The 19,499-nt window shown below is 42.6% G+C and overlaps 1 protein-coding gene across 2 annotated transcripts in view; it reads right to left on the bottom strand.

Annotated features, from left to right (window-relative positions):
• ADAMTS12 (ADAM metallopeptidase with thrombospondin type 1 motif 12) overlaps positions 1–19,499 on the bottom strand; it is a 374,380-nt gene that overhangs the window by 163,931 nt on the left and 190,950 nt on the right. For both annotated transcript variants that reach the window (XM_068990670.1, XM_068990671.1), the window contains exons 4-5: positions 13,030–13,226; positions 11,961–12,044 (exon numbers count right to left, since the gene is read on the bottom strand). In XM_068990670.1, coding sequence (XP_068846771.1) covers positions 11,961–12,044; positions 13,030–13,226 — 281 coding nt within the window. The remainder of the gene's footprint in view (positions 1–11,960; positions 12,045–13,029; positions 13,227–19,499) is intronic.

Raw genomic sequence — 19,499 nt, 5'->3', positions numbered from 1 at the left:
TGTGCTTGCCACGATGTCAACTGCTCACAGAAGTAGGAGAGAAGAGAGCAGTCCCTGGCCAACTGTTGAGCAGGGAGGTCATTGAATGAATTGGTCTTAAGTGGAAAGGGCTAAAAGGCTAAGTTTGTGTCTGAGTCCCTGAGGGAGAACAAGAGTTCAAAAGACAGGATAGGGTCATAAAGTGAAGATGAGAGTTTGATTCAAGGCTGGATGGAAGCAAGACAGGAAAGAGAGCAAGTTGGTTCATATGTGAAGCCACTCTGATTTCTTGGCCCATGATGTCTTAATCAGCATGGCAAACATTTCCAGCTCATGGTTTTGTGTATGTGTGTTTCCACTGGTCTGAAATATGACCCTCTATTCCTTGAGATGTCTCTAGGATGCTCCAAAATGAGTATCATGTCAAACTTATCCTCAAAATGTGATGGAATTCCACAGTGGTTTTCACATGGCAGTAACTGAGAAATGGCACCCTACTCCAGTAATCTTAGCTAGAAAGTCCCATGGTCGGAGGAGCCTAGTGGGCTACAATCCAAGAGGTCGCAGACAGCCGGACACAACTGAGTACACGTGCAGCTGACACAGAGGAAGTGTATTTTCCGTATGGAGGTTGACCATCAAGGCTCTTGAACCCAGCACAGAAAATGAAAGCCAAAATGGTGTGGGCTGCCAGGTAGGATTTTGAATAAGGAAGAAGAGAGTCATAGGAACTCACTGATGGCAGAGACCTACCTCCGTGTCCCCCACCTCATGTCACTGTCCACAGAGCCCCAGAGCCATCTCTCTAATGCTTCTCTCTCCACTTCATCTCTCAGTTTGGAATCTTCCAGAAGGTTTCAAAGGATTAGATCCACATCCCATTAGGGGTGATAGGCTTGTCATGATTTGGCCACTGTTGACCCTTAGCTTCACCCACTGACTGTTGCTCTCACTCATTCCCGCTTTCCTTTATCTGTTCTAAACCAGTGGGGCTGAGTGGTGAGCAACACCAGACCCAGCCTCTGCACTTAAGTCCCACACACTAATGCAGGAGAGTGCATCAGGCCAAGAGATATAAAATTATAACTCAGAAATGTGCTACAAAGGAGAAATGCAGTGTTGTGGAATTATACAATAGAATGTTACTGAGCATGGATCTCAAGGAAGGCTTCCTCAGCCAAGTGACACTTGAACTGAGATCTGAAAGATAAAGGTGTTAACTAACTGAACTCCACAAGGAAGACAGGCTGAACAACAAGATTAGCAGTAGGAGAAAGCATGATGAATAGAAAACTATCACTCTATCCTAACAGCAAGTGGGACACAGTAAGAGTTTAGAGAGAGAATCAGGAAAACACTGGATTGCTTTAAATCAGGCATGTGCTTTGGGAAGGGATGTCAGGAGAGTAGAGATAATCAGATTACCATTTGGAGATCATCCTGTCTGCAATGAGAAAACAAGATCCAAAGGAATCCAAATAGAACAGAAAGTATATACACCTAGAGCCCACGGAAGAGACAACTGGTCCTGAATTTAAGTGATGTAAATGGAGTTTGTCAGAGAAAACTGACAGTACCTGATGATGGGCTGGATTTGGGGTGGAGGCGGGAGGAGGCGGGATCATGAACGATTTCTAGGTCCTTGGCTGCTACAACTGGATGCATGTTGATGTCATGCACAGAGATGGGCAACACTGGAACAAGACCCGGTGGGAATGGAGGTGGGCAGGTTTTGATCAGCTATATTCTCTCCTGCCTCCAGCGCAATCACCGTTTCCTTTTTTCACAACAAGCAATCTCAGTTTGAAGTTTTCTACTTTGTGTCGTTGTGCAGGAGATGCTAAGCTTCTTAGAATCAGGAAATAGGACTTAGATTTGTGTTCGTACCTTCAGTGGCTAAGACGGCATTTGACAAAGAGTTGATGCACCACCACTCGCTTCTCATTTGCAGATGAAGAAACCGGAGGGATGCAGCCGTGATGGGACTTTCTCAGTTACCCACGGGATAATGACAGAGGTGGGATGATGACAGAGTCGGGACTCGAACTCAAGTCTCCCTGCTCAAGAGCAGTCACCTCTCAACACCTCACACTAAACTTTCTGCCTGTGGCTACTGCTGCTGCTGCTGCTAAGTCGCCTCAGTTGTGTCCGACTCTGTGCAACCCCATAGATGGCAGCCCACCAGGCTCCCCCGTCCCTGGGATTCTCCAGGCAAGAGTACTAGAGTGGGTTGCCATTGCCTTCTCCGCTTGTGGCTGCTACCTCGATGTTAATTAAGGAATCATTACTGCTCTTTCTCAGGGATGCTTATTAGTCCAAGATGTGAAGAACAGATCCAACTGTTCTCCGAGAATCAAGAAAATGGGAACTGTTAACTGCAACGCTCCAATGGGCTGGCAATTCTGTTGTCAAATTGTGAACCCTGTGCCACTTGGAGATTCTATAAAAGTTTGAATGAGGAAGACATTTGGCAATTGGGACAAAGGAAGCTGTGGCTATTTTATAGCAATTCATGTGTGTCTCATTGCATTTGCCAAATGAGGATGGAAAGAAAAACAATGTAATCGTGATAGGGCCAAAGAGGTAATGACCAATCAAGTTCTTTCAAAGGATTCCACTGGCAGTGAGACTTTGGTGGCCTTGTTTCAGAAAATGAAGAGTTGCATGGTTCAAAGGGCTCCAATCCATGGAAAACACATATTGAGCTCCTACTAAGGCTATTGTTGAAACTGTGAGGGTAAAGGTTTTTCCTTTCTACACTTAGGAGAAACTTCCTTCCCCTCACTGCCAAAACCATGGCTGAGCATGCATATATGTTAGACCATTTTACAAGAGTGAAGATTTGCCCTCCAAGATCAGTCAGTCAGTTCAGTTGTTTAGTCATGTCCAACTCTTTGCAACCCCGTGGACTGCAGCAAGCCAGGCTTCCCTGTCCATCACCAAATCCTAGAGTTTGCTCAAACTCATGTTCATCGAGTTGGTGATATCATCCACCATCTCGTCCTCTGTCGATCCCTTCTCCTCCTGCCTTCAATCTTTCCCAGCATCTAGGTCTTTCCTCATGAGACAGTTCTTCGCATCAGGTAGTCAAAGTATTGGAGCTTCATCATCAGTCCTTCCAGTGAATATTCAAGGTTGATTTCCTTTAGGGTTGATTGGTTAGAACTCCTTGCAATCCAAGGGACTCTCAAAAGTCTTCTCCAACACCACAGTTCAAAACATCAATTCTTCAGCACTCAGCTTTCTTTATGGTCCAACTCTCACATCCATACATGACTACTGGAAAAACCATAACTTTGACTAGATGGACCTTTGTCAGCAAAGTAATGTCTCTGCTTCTTAATATGCTGTCTATATCTGTCATAACTTTTCTTCCAAGGAGCAAGCATCTTTTAATTTCATGGCTGCAGTCACCATTTGCAGTGATTTTGGAGCCCAAGAAAATTAAGTCTGTCACTGTTTCCATTGTTTCCCCATGTATTTGCCATGAAGTGATGGGACCAGATGCCATGATCTTTATTTTTTTAATGTTGAGTTTTAAGCCAGGTTTTTCACTCTTCTCTTTCATTTTCATCAAGAGGCTCTTTAGTTCTTCTTCACTTTCTGACGTAAAGGTGGTGTCATCTGCATATCTGAGGTTATTAATATTTCTCCTGGTAATCTTGATTCTAGCTTGTCCTTCATACAGTCTGGCATTTCACATGATGTACTCTGCATATGTCATGAACCTCTGTCTATAGTTCTTCAGGTACTCTATCAGATCTAATCCCTTGAATCTATTTGTTATTGTATAATTGTAAGGGATTTGATCTAGGTCATACCTGAACAGTCTAGTGATTTTCTCTACTTCTTCAATGTAAGTCTGAATTTGGCAATAAGGAGTTCATGATCTGAGCCACAGTCAGTTCCCAGTCTTGTTTATGCTAACTGTATAGAGCTTTTCCAACTTCAGCTGCAAAGAATATAATCAATCTGATTTCAGTATTGACCATCTGGTGATGTCCATGAGTAGAGTCATCTCTTGTATTGTTGGAAGAGGGTGTTTGCTATGACAAGTGTATTCTCTTGGGAAAACTCTGTTAGCCATTGCCCTGCTTTATTTTGTACTCCAAGGCAAAACTTTCCTGTTACTCCAGGTATCTCTTGACTTCCTACTTTTGAATTCTAGTCCCCTATGATGAAAAGCACATCTTTTTTGGTGTTAGTTTTAGAAGGTCTTGTAGGTCTTCATAGAAGTGTTCAACTTCAGCTTCTTTGGCATTAGTGGTTGGGGCATAGACTTGGATTTCTGTGATACTGAATGGTTTGCCTTGGAAATGAACAGAGATTATTCTGTCATTTTTGAGACTGCACCTAAGAACTGCATTTCAGACTCTTTTGTTGACTATGAGGGCCACTTCTAAGGGATTCTTGACCACAGTAGTAAATATAATGGTCATCTGAATTAAATTTGTCCATTCCAGGCCGTTTCAGTTCACTGATTTCTAAAATGTCGATGTTCACTTCTGCCTTCTCCTGTTTGACCACTTTCAAATTACCTTGATTCATGTGCTTAACATTTCAGGTTCCTATGCAATATCGCTCTTTACAGCATCGGCCCTTGCTTCTATCACCAGTCACATCCACAACTGGGCATTGTTTTGCTTTGGCTCCATCCCTTCATTCTTTCTGGAGTTATTTCTCCACTCTTCTCTAGTAGTATATTGGGCACCTACTGACCTGAGCAGTTCATCTTTCAGTGTCATATTTTTTTGCCTTGTCATACTGTTTATGGGTTTTCAAGGCAAGAATCCTGAAGTGGTTTGCCACTCTCTTCTCCAGTGGACCACGTTTTGTCAGAACTTTCCGCCATGACCCATCTGTCTCAGGTGGCCCTACATAGCATGGCTCATAGTTTCATTGAGTTAGACAAGGCTGTGATCCAACTGATCAGTTTGGTTAGTTTTCTGTGATTGTGGTTTTTATTCTGTCTGCCCTCTGATGCAAAAGGATAAGAGGCTTGTGGAAGCTTCCTGATGGGAGGGACTGGCTGTGGGGGAATTTGGGTCTTGCTCTGAAAAGCAGGGCCATGCTCAGTATATCTTTAACCCAATTTTCTATTAAGCAGCGGGGCTGTGTTCCCTCCCTGTAGTTTGGCCAAACTATGGTAGGGGTAATGGCAGTAATGGCAATTGTCAAGTATAATTTTCTTGTAAGTTAGTCAAGCATAATTTTCAAAAAGTTAAAAACATAATTCTCATACAAATATATGGTGAGCAGATGTTCAAGATTTACTTAACTCACTAATAAGGAGACAAGCAAGATGGCAAAACTGGATCAAAGGCAGATACTAAAAAATGATGCAATCATAGTTTAAAAAAAAAAAAGAAAAACAAAGAAAAGGAATGCTGGACTAAGACTGCTAAATTAGATACACAATTATATAATGGACCACAGAGCAATAAAACCATAATCTTTGTAGTTATCTTCTCAGCTGGACAAAAATTCTTTCCAATTCTACTTGACAAAATCCATTTGTATTCTATCAGTTTCCTGAATGTTATCACCTTACTTTACCATCAGTTCAGTTCAGTTCAGTTGCTCAGACGTGTCCGACTCTTTGCGACTCCATGAATTGCAGCACGCCAGGCCTCCCTGTCCATCACCAACTCCCAGAGTTCATTCAAACTCATGTCCATTGAGTTGGTGATGCCATCCAGCCATCTCATCCTCTGTCATCCCCTTCTCCTCCTGCCCCCAATCCCTCCCACCATCAGAGTCTTTTCCAATGAGTCAACTCTTCGCATGAGGTGGCCAAAGTATTGGAGTTTCAGCTTTAGCATCAGTCCTTCCAATGAACACCCAGGGCCGATCTCCTTTAGAATGGACTGGTTTGATCTCCCTGCAGTCCAAGGAACTCTCAAGAGTCTTCTCCAACACCACAGTTCAAAAGCATCCATTCTTCAGTGCTCGGCTTTCTTCACAGTCCAACTCTCACATCCATACATGACCACTTGAAAAACCATAGCTTGACTAGATGGACTTCTGTTGGCAAAGTAATGTCTCTGCTTTTCAATATGCTATCTAGGTTGGTCATCACTTTCCTTCCAAGGAGTGTCTTTTCATTTGATGGCTGCAATCACCATCTGCAGTGATTTTGGAGCCCCCCAAAATAAAATCTGACACTGTTTCCACCGTTTCCCCATCTATTTCCATGAAGTGATGGGACCAGTGCCATGATCTTCGTTTTCTGAATGTTGAGCCAACTTTTTCATTCTCCACTTTCACCTTCATCAAGAGGATTTTTAGTTCCTCTTCACTTTCTGCCATAATGGTGGTGTCCTCTGCATATCTGAGGTTATTGATATTTCTCCCAGCAATCTTGATTCCAGCTTGTGCTTCTTCCAGCCCAGCATTTCTCATGATGTACTCTGCATAGAAGTTAAATAAGTGAGGTGACAATATACAGCCTTGACGTACTCCTTTTCCTATTTGGAACCAGTCTGTTGTTCCATGTCCAGTTCTAACTGTTGCTTCCTGGCCTGCATATAGGTTTCTCAAGAGGCAGGTCAGGTGGTCTGGTATTCCCATCTCTTTCAGAATTTTCCACAGTTTATTGTGATCCACACAGTCAAAGGCTTTGGCATAGTCAATAAAGCAGAAATAGATGTTTCTCTGGAACTCTCTTGCTTTTTCGATGATCCAGAGGATGTTGGCAATTTGCTCTCTGGTTCCTCTGCCTTTTCTAAAACCAGCTTGAACATCTGAAAGTTCACGGTTCATGTACTGCTGAAGCCTGGCTTGGAGAATTTTGAGCATTACTTTACTAGCATGTGAGATGAGTGCAATTGTGTGGTAGTTTGAGCATTCTTTGGCATTGCCTTTCTTTGGGATTGGAATGAAAACTGACCTTTTCCAGTCCTTTGGCCACTGCTGACTTTTCCAAATTTGCTGGCATATTGACTGCAACACTTTAACAGCATCATCTTTCAGGATTTGAAATAGCTCAACTGGAATTCCATCACCTCCACTAGCTTTGTTCATAGTGATGCTTTCTAAGGCCCACTTGACTTCACATTCCAGGATGTCTGGCTCTAGGTGACTGATCACACCATCATGATTATCTTGGTCATGAAGATCTTTTTTGTACAGTTCTTCTGTGTATTCTTGCCACCTCTTCTTAATATCTTCTGCTTCTGTTAAGTCCATACCATTTCTGTCCTTTATCAAGCCCATCTTTGCATGAAATGTTCCCTTGGTGTGTCTAATTTTCTTGAAGAGATCTCTAGTCTTTCCCATTCTGTTGTTTCCCTCTATTTCTTTGCACTGATCGCTGAGGAAGGCTTTCTTCTCTCTCCTTGCTATTATTCTTTGGAACTCTGCATTCAGATGCTTATATCTTTCCTTTTCTCCTTTGCTTTTCACTTCTCTTCTTTTCACAGCTGTCTAGACCATAACCAAACAAATCCACATCCCCATAGAGTGAGAAGAGTCATGCTAGCCATTGAAAGGATACATAGTCTTTGTTTTGCCTAGTTTCTAAGTTTGGGTTAAATCTTTTAAAAAAAACGTTTACAGAAAGGGAAATAATAGGTATTTCATGATACCCAAAGTATGTCTTTAGTGACTAAGGCAAGTGTAAGTGATAGTGGAGAGAGGAAGGAAAAAGGATAAGACTTCAGAGATCACTGACATTAAGATCTTCTATTGTGGAGGCTTCCACACAGAAAACAGTAAAACTTGCCTTGAGCATTTTGACCTCAGGTCTCCTATTTGCAAAATTCAGACTTTAACTGAGGAAAGTAGTGAAAATCACTAGACCATCCATGTTTGACCTAAATCAAATCCCTTATACACTGGAAGTGACAAATCAAGGGATTAGATCTGATAGAGGGGCTGAACGACTATGGACGAAGGTTCATAACATTGTATAGGAGGTGGTGACCAAAACTACCCCCAAGAAAAAAGAGGCAAAAAAGCAAAATGGTTCTCTCTCAGGCCTTACAAATAGCTGAGAAAAGAAGAGAAGTGAAAGGCAAAGGAGAAAAGGAAAGATATATGCATCTGAAAGCAGAGTTCCAAAGAAGAGCAAGAAAGCCTTCATAGGTGAACAGTGCAAAGAAATAGAGGAAAGCAACAGAATGGGAAAGACTAGAGATCTCTTCAAAAAAACTGAGACACCAAGGGAACAATTCATGCAAAGATGGGCTTGATAAAGGACAGAAATGGTATGGACTTAACAGAAGCAGAAGATATTAAGAAGAGGTAGGAAGAATACACAGAAGAACTATACAAAAAAAAAGGTCTTAATGACCCAGACAACCATGATAGTGTGATCACTCACCTAGAGCCAGACATCCTGGAGTGTGAAGTCAAGTGGGCCTTAGGAAGCATTAGTACAACAAAGCTAGTGGAGGTGATGGAATTCCAGCTGAGATATTTCGAATCCTAACAGATGATGCTGTTAAAGTGTTGCAGTCAATATGCCAGCAAATTTGGAAAACTTAGCACTGGCCATAAGACTGGAAAAGGTCAGTCTTCATTCCAGTCCCAAAGAAGGGCAATGCCAAAGAGTGTTCAAACCACCACATAACTGCACTCATTTCAAATGCAAGCAAGGTAATGATCAAAATCCTTCAGGTAGGCTTTAACAGTATGTGAACCAAGAACATCCAGATGTTCAAGCTGGATTTAGAAAAGCAGAGGAACCAGAGATGAAATTGCCAACATTCATTGGATCACACAAAAAATGAAGGAATTCCAGAAAAACATCTACTTCTGCTTCATTGACTATGCTAAAGCCTTTGACTGTGTAGATCACAACAAACTGGAAAATTCTTAAGAGATGGGAATACCAAACCACCTTACCTGCCTCCTGAGAAACTTGTATGCAGGTCAAGAAGAAACAGTAAGAACCAGACATGGAACAATGGACTGGTTCCAAATTGGGAAAGGAATATGTCAAGGCTGTATATCGTCACCCTGCTCACTTAACTTATATGTAGTACATCATGTGAAATGCCAGGCTCGATGAAGCCCAAGCTGGAATCAAGATTGCTGGGAGAAATATCAGTAATCTCAGATATGTAGATGTCACAACCCTAATGGTAGAAATTGAAGAGGAAATGAGGAGCCTCTTGATGAAAGTGAAAGAGGAGAGTAAAAAAGCTGGCTTAAAACTCAACATTCAAAAAATGAAGATCATAGCATCTGGTCCCATCACTTCATGGTAAATAGATGGAAAACAATGGAAACAGTGACAGACTTTACTTTCTTGGGCTTCAAAATCACTTTGGTGATTGTGGCCATGAAATTAAAAGACCTTTGGTCCTTGGAAATAAAGCTATGATGAATCTAGAAAATGTGTTAAAAAGCAGAGACATTACTTTGCCAACAAAGGTCCATATAGTCAAAGCTACAGTTTTACCAGTAGTCATGTACAGATATGAAAGCTTGACGACATAGAAGGCTGAGCACCAAAAAATTGATGCTTTCAAGTTGTGGTGCTGGAGAAGACTCTTAAGATTGCCTCGGACAGCAAGATCAAAGGAAATCACCCCTGAATATTCAATGGAATTTCAGGTGCTATAGCTGAATCTCCAATACTCTGGGCACCTGATGTGAAGAGCTGACTCACTGGAAAAGACCCTCATGTTGGGAAAGATTGAGGGCAGCAGGAGAAAGGGGCTACAGAGGATGAGATTGTTGGATGGCATCATCAACTCAACGAACATGAGTTTGAGCAAACTCTGGAAGATAGTGAAAGACAGGGAAGCTTGTCATGCTGCAGTCCATGGGGTCCCAAAGAACAGGACACAACTGAGCAACTGAACAATTCCTGTTAATGGAGATTTGAATAACACCCTTCTTTATCTCAGCTGCTGGTTAAGAGCTATAGATTTCAAAATCATTTCACCAGGTTGGATGTTTCATTCATTCATTAAATTTCACTTAATTCATTTATTCATTCATTTATGCCCAGGCACTGTGTTAGGTGCTAGAGATAAAGCCAAGAATAAACATATTTACTGCTCTCCTGGAATTCACATTCTGATGGTGATTGAGATAAGCAAGAAAAAAGTAAACAAATACATGGAATATTAATGGATTAAGAAAGGAAGTAAACTCCATTCTGTGATGGAGAATGCTAAGTGGGGCCAGCTTTGGGAAGGCTGGTCATTGAGGCCTCTCTGAAGAAGTGTCATTTAAACAGAGGCCTTGGAGTTCACAAGGTGCCAGCCCTGAGCAGAGCCAGGGGAGGGATGTTTCAGGCATTGGGAACCTCAAGTGCACAGGCCACGAGGCTCAAGAATGCCTTGGGTGCTCTAGAACCTATATGAAGTCCTGTGCAAAGTGGTGAAGAAAGGCAGAGAGTGACACACAGAAAAATGGGCAAGTGGAAGGAGGCCAGATCATGAAACTCTCCATAGGACAGAGTGAGAAATGCTGAAATTATTCTGTGAAAGTGAAAGTTGTTCAGTTATGTCCAACTCTTTATGACTCCATGGACTATATAGTCCATTGAATTCTCCAGGTCAGAATATTGGAGTGGGTAGCCTTTCCCTTCTCCAGGGGATCTTCCCAACCCAGGGATCAAACCCAGGTCTCCCTCATTGCAAGTGAATAAAATCTATCAGCTGAGCCACAAGGGAAGCCCAAGAATACTGGAATGGGTAGCCTATTCCTTCTCCAGGGGATCTTCCTGACCCAGGAATCAAACTGAGGGCTCCTGCATTGTAAGCAGATTCTTTACCAACTAAACTATCAGGGAAGCCCAAAAATCCATTAAATGTTTTGTTCAGTAGAGCACCTCAATTTGTATTTAAAATTTCCATTCTAAACTGCTATGTCAAGATTGGATTACAGTGGTGGTGGGCAGGGAAGCATTACAACAGGAAGAACATGAAGGATTCCACTGTGGTAGAGAGGATAAAGGCAATCAGTGATAAAGCCAAACAAACACAATGACTGTGGAGATGACTAAGAGTGGGTGATTCGGAGATGCATTTTGAAGGCAGGAGCACTGTGGGCTTTGCTGCAAGATGTGCAAGACAAGAAAGGAAGGTGGATCAAGGATGATTCCCAGACTTCTGAACAGTGTATAATAGTACTGCTTACTGAGATGGGGAAGAGGAGGGCTGAAGAAAGGCAGGAGGCAGAAGTGAAATGCTTTGGGCAGCGAGTAACCGAGAATTCCATTTCAAATTTTATTAAGTTTCCAAGTTCAAGTAGCTTAGAACACATCCAGGTTGAGAGGTTGAATAAGCAATTGGATATGAATCTGGAGCTCAAGTAGCAGGTCTAGGCTGGAGGTATCAACTGAGTCTCAGCATGTCCATGCTCTGTAAGTCTCTGAGGCCAGATGGAATCCCCGAGTAAAAGTGCAGAGAGACCAGTGGGCCCAGAACAGAGACATGTGTTACTGTGCAAGAGGGAAATAATCAGTAAAAAGGTTCAATATCTCCACGTCTCTTTGAACTGTTTGAAATCACTCAGTCAGAACATGATTTAATCCACTTTGGAATATTCTTAGGCACTGCTGTCAAGCTGATTTGTGAGTTACTAGATACAAAGAGTGTCAGATGATTCCAAGTATGTATATCTTGGAAATCTCCCACTTGACATCCCTGAATTCCCAAGAAAATAACACAGATGGGCTTCCAGACATCTTTCTGGTACCCTCTTTCTTGTGCATCAACAGCTTTTCTGAAGATAGGGGGTAGGGAGTGTGAAGGGCGTCCCAGGTGGCACTAGTGGTAAAGGACCCACCTGCTACTGCAGGAGATGTAAGAGATGCAGGTTAGATTCTTGACTTAGGAAGATTCCTGGGGTAGGAAATGGCAACCCACTCCAGCACTCTTGCCCAGAGAATCCCGTGAACAGAGGAGCCTGGTGGGCTACAGCTCATAGGGTCCCAAAGAGCTGGCCATGGCTGAAGTGACTTAGTATGCCAAGGAGTGTGAGGATCTAGGTTGGAAGAGTGGTGGGACACTATGCCTTACCTCTTCTTCTTCAAGGAGAATGAGCCGAACCACAACGATGTGAATTGCATTGCCAACGCTTGGGTTATGGAACAACCCGGTGACCTAGAGACAGAAATGGAAAATCATTAGTCTCAGGTGAATAGAGAACAGATAAATACTGGAGGAGGAGAAAACCAGCACTGTAATGCCTTTGCAATAATTCCTTATCTTATAGGTCCGAAGTTTTTGGTGTTCAAAGATGAGTGAGACATGACCAACGGGGAAGGCAGAAAGCATTACAATGCAAAAGGGATGCTTGAAATTAGGGGTCACTAACTTTATTCCAATTCTGGCTCCAACTATCTTGAAGAAATAATGTTCCAGTTCTTTGCCTCAGTTTCATTTGTGGAAATTCTTATATAATTCCTATATAAATCAGTGAGAAAAAATCATGCTAAAATGATTCAGTCATTTGATAAATTACTAGAAAATGTACATGATAAATTATAGGTTTTCCTAGGATACATGTTTTTAAGAAAAACAGCAATTTACTTTGAATTTCCATCCTTAATTATCTAGGCATGTGTGTGTTTAGTTGCTCAGTCATGTCAACTCTATGTGATCCCCTGGACTGCAGCACACCAGGCTCCTCTGTCCATGGGATTTTCACAGGTAAAACTACTGGAGTGGGTTGCCACTTCCTTCTCCAGGGGGTCTTCCCAACACAGGGATTGAATCCATGTCTCCAGGATCTCCTGCATTGCAGGTACATCCTTTACCCACTGAGTCATCTAGTTCAACTAGGTATGGAAAATTTTATAAATATAAGTACAAATACCAAATATAAAAATATTATATATTATATATGTAGGACCAGGGAATTCTGTGGCAGACCAGTGGTTAGAACTCTGCCTTTTCACTGCCAAGGGCCTAGGTTCAGTCCCTGGTTGGGGAACTAAGATCCCACAAGCTGTGTAGCCAAACAAATTAAAAAATTAAAGAACATAAAAGAGCCACACAAAGGTCTCTTGGTTCTTATTTGGTGGGTGGAGCATTTCTAGAGATATCTATTCACCTGCTGCCCATGCCCCCATGAGGTCTGACATACCATGTTCATGATGGTGAGGATATAGGATTCCACGTTCTCCCTCCCGTGGTACTCAATCATCTTCGTGTCGGCCACCACCAGCGTCTCCACCCACCTCTCCTTGCTGATGGAACGCCGAGAGAGGCTTCTGCCTCGCAAGTGGCTCCTCTCCCACTTCTCTCGCAGTAGCTCTTGTTTCTGGGAGGTGCCAGGACTGTCTAAACATTAACCAGAAGATAATGGGTTCATTCTCTATCTCTCTCACATACGGCTTACTTACGTTCATAAAGATGCGAGGCTGTAAGTTTAAGTTATGTTTAATAATGGTCAAATACAACATTCTTATCTACATGATTGAAATGGAAGAAGAATACCATTCTTCCACTGAAATGGAAAATAATTAATATGACAAAGATAAGTGAAATTAGAATATGACAGGGAGATTCAAAGTACAGCTCTGAAATAATTGTTACCTATTTTATCAAATAGGTCCCTTATTATGAAAAAGACATTACAAGCAAGAATGAGAACTTTTTCTATCCCTTCTCCTCCTCCTACTCCTCTAAATTATTCAGAGCTTACTGAATGCAAGGCAGGGTTCTAGGCTTTAAAATGCCAAGCCATTTATCCTCTTGAACATCTGACGTGCATACTGCTATCTCCATCTTGCAAATATGGAAACTGATGCTCAAAGTGGCTGGTTAAATAACGTCCCCAAAGTTGCAAAGCCCAGAGTATCAGTGGAAGAACCAGAATTTTTTCTGCCCTAAAATCATGCATTTCCATATACACCACACTTTCTTCCACAGAGTAAACATGCATAAAACTGCAGAAATGTAAGCTGGAGAAGCTGCATGTGGTTCAGGAGATTCTATTCCAAGAAGGTATAAAATGAGCTGGAGAAGATCTAGCAAAGGACAGTAAAACTCTCAAGGTGAGGCACAGGTTTTGGAAAAGATTTAACATATGAGGATCATAGTCTGGAAGGCAAAACCCAGGAGAGGTTACAGAATCAGGAAGAAAGCTGAAAACATCTTCAAACTCCCAGAAGTTTGAGGAGCACTGCCCTGAAACTTGAAGGAGGTCTGCTTAAACCCAAAACAAGAATGAAGTGCTACTTCACACACTGAGAAGCTTAATGCCTGGTGGTGGTCAAGTCTGAAAGGTTTCAATGGGCTCAGAATGGCTGAGTGAGTGAGTGAGCGAGTGACCCCATGGACTATACAGTCCATGGCATTCCCCAGGCCAGAATACTGGAGTAGATAGCTGTTCCCTTCTCCAGGGGATCTTCCCAACCTAGGGATCAAAGCCAGGTCTCCTGCACTACAGGCAGATTCTTTACCAGCTGAGCCAGCAGGGAAGCCAAAAGGAGTTAGGGAGTAGACAAAAGATGAATTTACCAAAAGAGTAAATAAGGCAAGAAGCCTGGGCTAATGGACAAGCAGAGTCCCAATCTTTGAAGATTTCTATCTGGAAGACAGTGACACACCTGCTCCCTGCTCTCCACAGGACCCTGGAGTGCTGGCTGGGAGAACACAAGCAGAACAGAAAACCTCTCAGCCCCTTCCTCATCCCTGGTGATGGCCACCCAGCCTCAGCTTGAAGACTTCTGGTGCTAGGGGCACACATCAACTCCCAGTCCTCTCCTGCACTGAGCTGGAACTTTCCCCTTGTAATTTCCGTTTGTCCGGTCCTATTCTTTGAAGGTATCTATAACACCACCCCTTCCTGAGGCCCTGCCTCTGACTCGGAATTGGAACAAACAAAACCACATCCTGCCCTCTGCCCACAGTGCTCTCTGGGTTGTAGAGTTCATTAAACTCATTTGCTCTGTAACCCATCCTGGTTCCTCAATTTTGCTTCCTAAGTGAAGTTAGGACACATTGCACTGACTAATATTTACAAAAGAGATGAGACACGATCATCAGTTCAGTCACTCAGTCATGTCCGACTCTTTGAGACCCCATAGACTGCAGCACACCAGGCTTCCCTGTCCATCACCAACTCCTGGAGCTTACTCAAATTCATGTCCATCGAGTCAGTGATGCCATCCAACCATCTCATCCTATGTTGTCCCCTTCTCCTCCTGCTTTCAATCTTTCCCAGCATCAGGGTCTTTACCAATGAGTCAGATCTTCACATAAGGTGGCCAAAGTATTAGAGTTCCAGCTTCAGCATCAGTCCTTCCAAAGAATATTCAGGGTTGATTTCCTTTAGGATGGACTGGTTGGATCTCTTTGCAGTCCAAGGGACTCTCAAGAATCTTCTCCAACACCACAGTTCATCATAGGTCTAAATAAATTCAAATTTTATTCTTGGGCTTAATAAACTTGGGCTTTCCAGGTGATGCTAGTGGTAAAGAATCTGCCTGTCAATGCACGAAGTGTTTGTTTTAAGGGGAGAAATCTAGCCAAGGGGGCAGTATGAGTAAGGATGAGGTCCATTCCTAACAGAGGACTGACTTTCTGTAATCAGAAGCGAAGGAAGAGCAAGGATCTGGGCAACATCCACTGTGATGTCCAGGATACCCTGTGCACCAGCAGAATAGAGGCCCTGGAGATACCAAGGAAATGCAAATAACTGTTTTTTTCCTTTTCCCAAATGCTTTTGGCAGCTCTTCACAAAGCTCTCTCACATTTAGTACTCTCTCAGGTAGAAGACAAACCTAGACAGGTATTAAAAGCAAAGACATCCTTTGCCAACAAAGGTGCATATAGTTAAGGCTATGGCCTTTCCAGTAGCCACATAAAGATATGAGAGTTGGACCATAACGAAAGCTGAGCACTGAAGAACTGATGCTTTCGAACTGTGATGCTGGAGAAGACTCTTGAGAGTCTCTTGGACAGAAAGGAGATCAAACCAGTCTTTCTGAAAAGAAATCAACCTTGAATACTCATTGGAAGAACTGATGCTGAAGCTGAAGCTCCAATACTTTGACCACATGATGCCAAGAGCCGACTCATTGGGAAAGACCCTGAGGCTGGGAAAGATTGAGGACAGAAAGAGAAGTGGGTGGCAGAAGATGAGATGGTCAGGTCACCGATTCAAGCTGATGGTTGAATCAGCATCACCGATTCAATGAACATGAACCTGGGCAAACTCCGGGAGATGGTAAGGGACAGGGAAGCCTGGTGTGCTGCAGTCCACAGGGCCAGGAAGAGTCAGACATGACATGGCATCTGAACAACAACAACAGGTAGCAGGGCCATTCTCTGCCACTTCTGTCTTAGACTCGAGGTTACCTGGAGACAGGAACAGACCAAGCCTTGAGGAAGTTGCCTGGAGGAGGCTCGAGTATCATCAGGAAGCAGGGAAAGTGAACACAGAGCAGAAGACTCTGGAAATTATATTTTTCTGTGCTCTAGAGAGTGCCTGTTGAGCATGCCAGTAGTTTCCAGAAGCTACCTCTTCTGCTTAGGGAATTGTTCTAGGATTTGTCTCCTACCATGACTCAACTCTTCCCTCATCTGCCTTGTTCTCAGAGTTCCCATGGGGAAGGAGCTTTAGAAGGATGTTTAGCTTAGAATGGTTTACCGCTGATTGGATATTGGCCTTTAACTGGAACTACTGCTAGGTATGAGAGCCAGTTTTCCCCAAGAAGATCCTCTCAAGTTAGTCACACTCTATAGCTTCCAGATAAGACCTAGTACCCTTGTTCCTACCTTCTTGCCACCAGCAAGAGTGAATTCTTGGGACACAATTTGGCAAGAACACAAACACCAACAGCCACCTCTGATGGAGAGCCTGGCCTGTGATGAATTTTTTTTAGATCTGATATTTACTGTAGTCATCCTTTAATATCTATAGGGAATTGGTTCCAGGACCTCTGCAGCTGCCAATATCCATGAATATTCAAGTAATTTATATATAAGGGGGCATCATGTTTGTATATAACCTAGGCACAACCTTCTGTATACTTTAAATTATCTCTAGATTACTTGTGATACTTCATATAAAGTAAATGATATGTAGATAGCTATAAAAACAATATATGTGCTAACAAACAGTTGCAGATGAGCAATAAATTCAAGTTTTTCTTTTTGGAATTTTCTAGGCTTTTTTTCAGAGAGGGCAGTATTTTCTAGCCAAGGTTTGCTAATCTGTGGTTGGTTGAACCTGCAGCCATGGAAGGCCAACTGTATTTAATTCTCAACAAATATTTGAGGTAAGTCTTATTCTTATCATTTTTAAGTGAGAAAAAATGAGACTCAGAGAGGTTATATTTATTCAAATTTGTCCAAAGCCTCATAGCCATTAAGCAGCATATGAGCATTTTAGACAAGTCAGTCTGAATCACATTTAAATTGTGGTGTGGAGATAGGAGTGAAATTCCCAGGCAAGACTTGCCTAGAAAAAGGAAGAAGAATGCCTTAAGTCTAATAGAACCTAGATAGCTTGTCCAGGCCCACTGTTTTTAAGATTTTTTGATGTGGACTACTTTTAAAGTCCTTATTGAATTTGTCACAACATTGCTTTTGTTCTTTTTATGTTTTGGTCCCAAGAATGTGGGATTTTAGCTCCCTGACCAGAGATTGACTCCATACCCCCTGCATTGGAAGGCAAAGTCTTAACCACTGGACAGCCAGGGAAGTCCCTGAGACCACCACTGACCACCACCCCACTCCCTGTGGGCCTGGCTTGGGCCACTTCTGCACTGAGCCACTTGCAAGTCCCAGAACCTTGGACAAATGTTCTCTTCATCATCCCTGACTCCACCCTCATGTACAGGAAACTGAACTGAACCCCTACTTTAAATTTTTATTTTAGCTACGGAACACTTTCTTCAAACACAGATTATGCAAAGAGCATAGAAAAGACCGTGACTATGATCAGGTGGCAGATGACCCTGAGGGGGATTCCACATGGCACAGGTTTAGGCCACCAGACGACACCATCTCTCGGTAACCTTTCAGCTCTGGTGCTGAGTTGAACCAGCACACCTTCCCATTACCCATGCACTCTGTCAACAGTTGGCTGCCATCACACACCTGCAACCAGATCCCCTTTTTAGCAGGACACTGTGGCCTTTCCCAACAGACCTGAATGTCAGTGCTGGGGCCATGTCCTTTAGCAATGATCACTGAGCTGCCAGTGGTGTGTGTGTGTGTCCTTCAGGCTGGCTTTGGATAGCGTTCTTTGGATAGATGTCTCAGCTAGGAAATCCATTTCATTAAAAAAAAAAAAAGTTTACCTCTTTTATTGAGAACTAAAAATATTTTTACACTTATGTAACAGACTATCCATTTCTCAAAACTGGCCACTACTAAAGTGGAAACAGCTGTCTTTAAAGATAAACAAGTGCAGCCTCATGAATCTAAGTGTTAGTACCTAGTAGATGTCAAAAGCAAGAACCCCCCAGGTTTAGGAGTGTGGACATAAATATAAGCACCTGAATAAATAAGATGAAACATACTCTCTAAGGGCTGACTGGTCTTGCCTGATGAAGTCCTAACTTCACTCAGAACGTGCCAAAAAACAGGAAGGAAATCATGGACAACTTTGGAAATGTGAAACTCCCTGAAATCACAACATAGAAACCAAATCAAGTCTAAGTAAAAGGGAGGCTTTGAGATCTCTCTGGAGAGTCAATCAGAATGAGAATTTATAAACATTTTAATCCATTAGTATTGTATTGTAAATTACCACTTTCATTCATCACTAACATTTGGAATGATAAGGAATTCCCCTGATTCGAAATCTAATCCCACACACTTTCTTTCCCTTCCTTATCTCCTAATAAAAATGTACTGAGGCACTTCTCACCATGAAGACCAGATGCAGAAGAGGCAGCTGGGGGGCAGAAGGAAGACTAAGAAAAACTGAATAATCAACCAAGTGGGTAATGAGTCCCAGCACGTTTCAACATTGGTAGAATTCTGGTGACACATTTTCCTCAGCTTCATGACTAAGGGATAGGTGAATAAGTCAGGGACCTTCACACACACCCAAGTGAAAATGTTAGTTGCTCAGTGGTGTTTGACTCTTTACAATCCCATGGGCTATAGCCTGCCAGGGTCCTCTGTCCATGGAATTCTCTAGACAAGAATACTGGAGTGGGTAGCCATGCCCTCCTCCAGGAGATCTTCACCAAGGAATCAAACCCAGGAATCAAACCCAGGTCTTCTACACTATAGGTGGATTCTTTACCATCTGAGCCACCAGGGACCCAAGGCACCATGAAAGGCTTCTGTTAGGCTCTATATCCTCAGTGGTGAGCTCTCCTTTTCTGTAGGTATCAATAAAGAGAATATTCCCACACATTTACATTTTTATGTAAGGCATGCAATTCTACCAGCCTATAAAAACTAACTATATTGGGAATCTCCAGATGGGAAATTTGGCACTGTTTCCTGGGGATTCTTGATCTTAGGACTGTTTACAGAGCTCCTCTTAATACTGAGACTTCCATGGCACATTACTTGGGAAATACAGCTTTAAGGAAGACAAATTCAGGAAAGAAGTTAGATTAAATGGCTCTTTAGATTACAAGA

The sequence above is a fragment of the Capricornis sumatraensis genome, chromosome 18, assembly GCF_032405125.1.
Source record: "Capricornis sumatraensis isolate serow.1 chromosome 18, serow.2, whole genome shotgun sequence".
Classification (NCBI taxonomy): Eukaryota; Metazoa; Chordata; class Mammalia; order Artiodactyla; family Bovidae; genus Capricornis; species Capricornis sumatraensis.
Note: the sequence above shows the minus strand (reverse complement) of the source record. Positions and strands in the feature narration are given on the sequence as shown.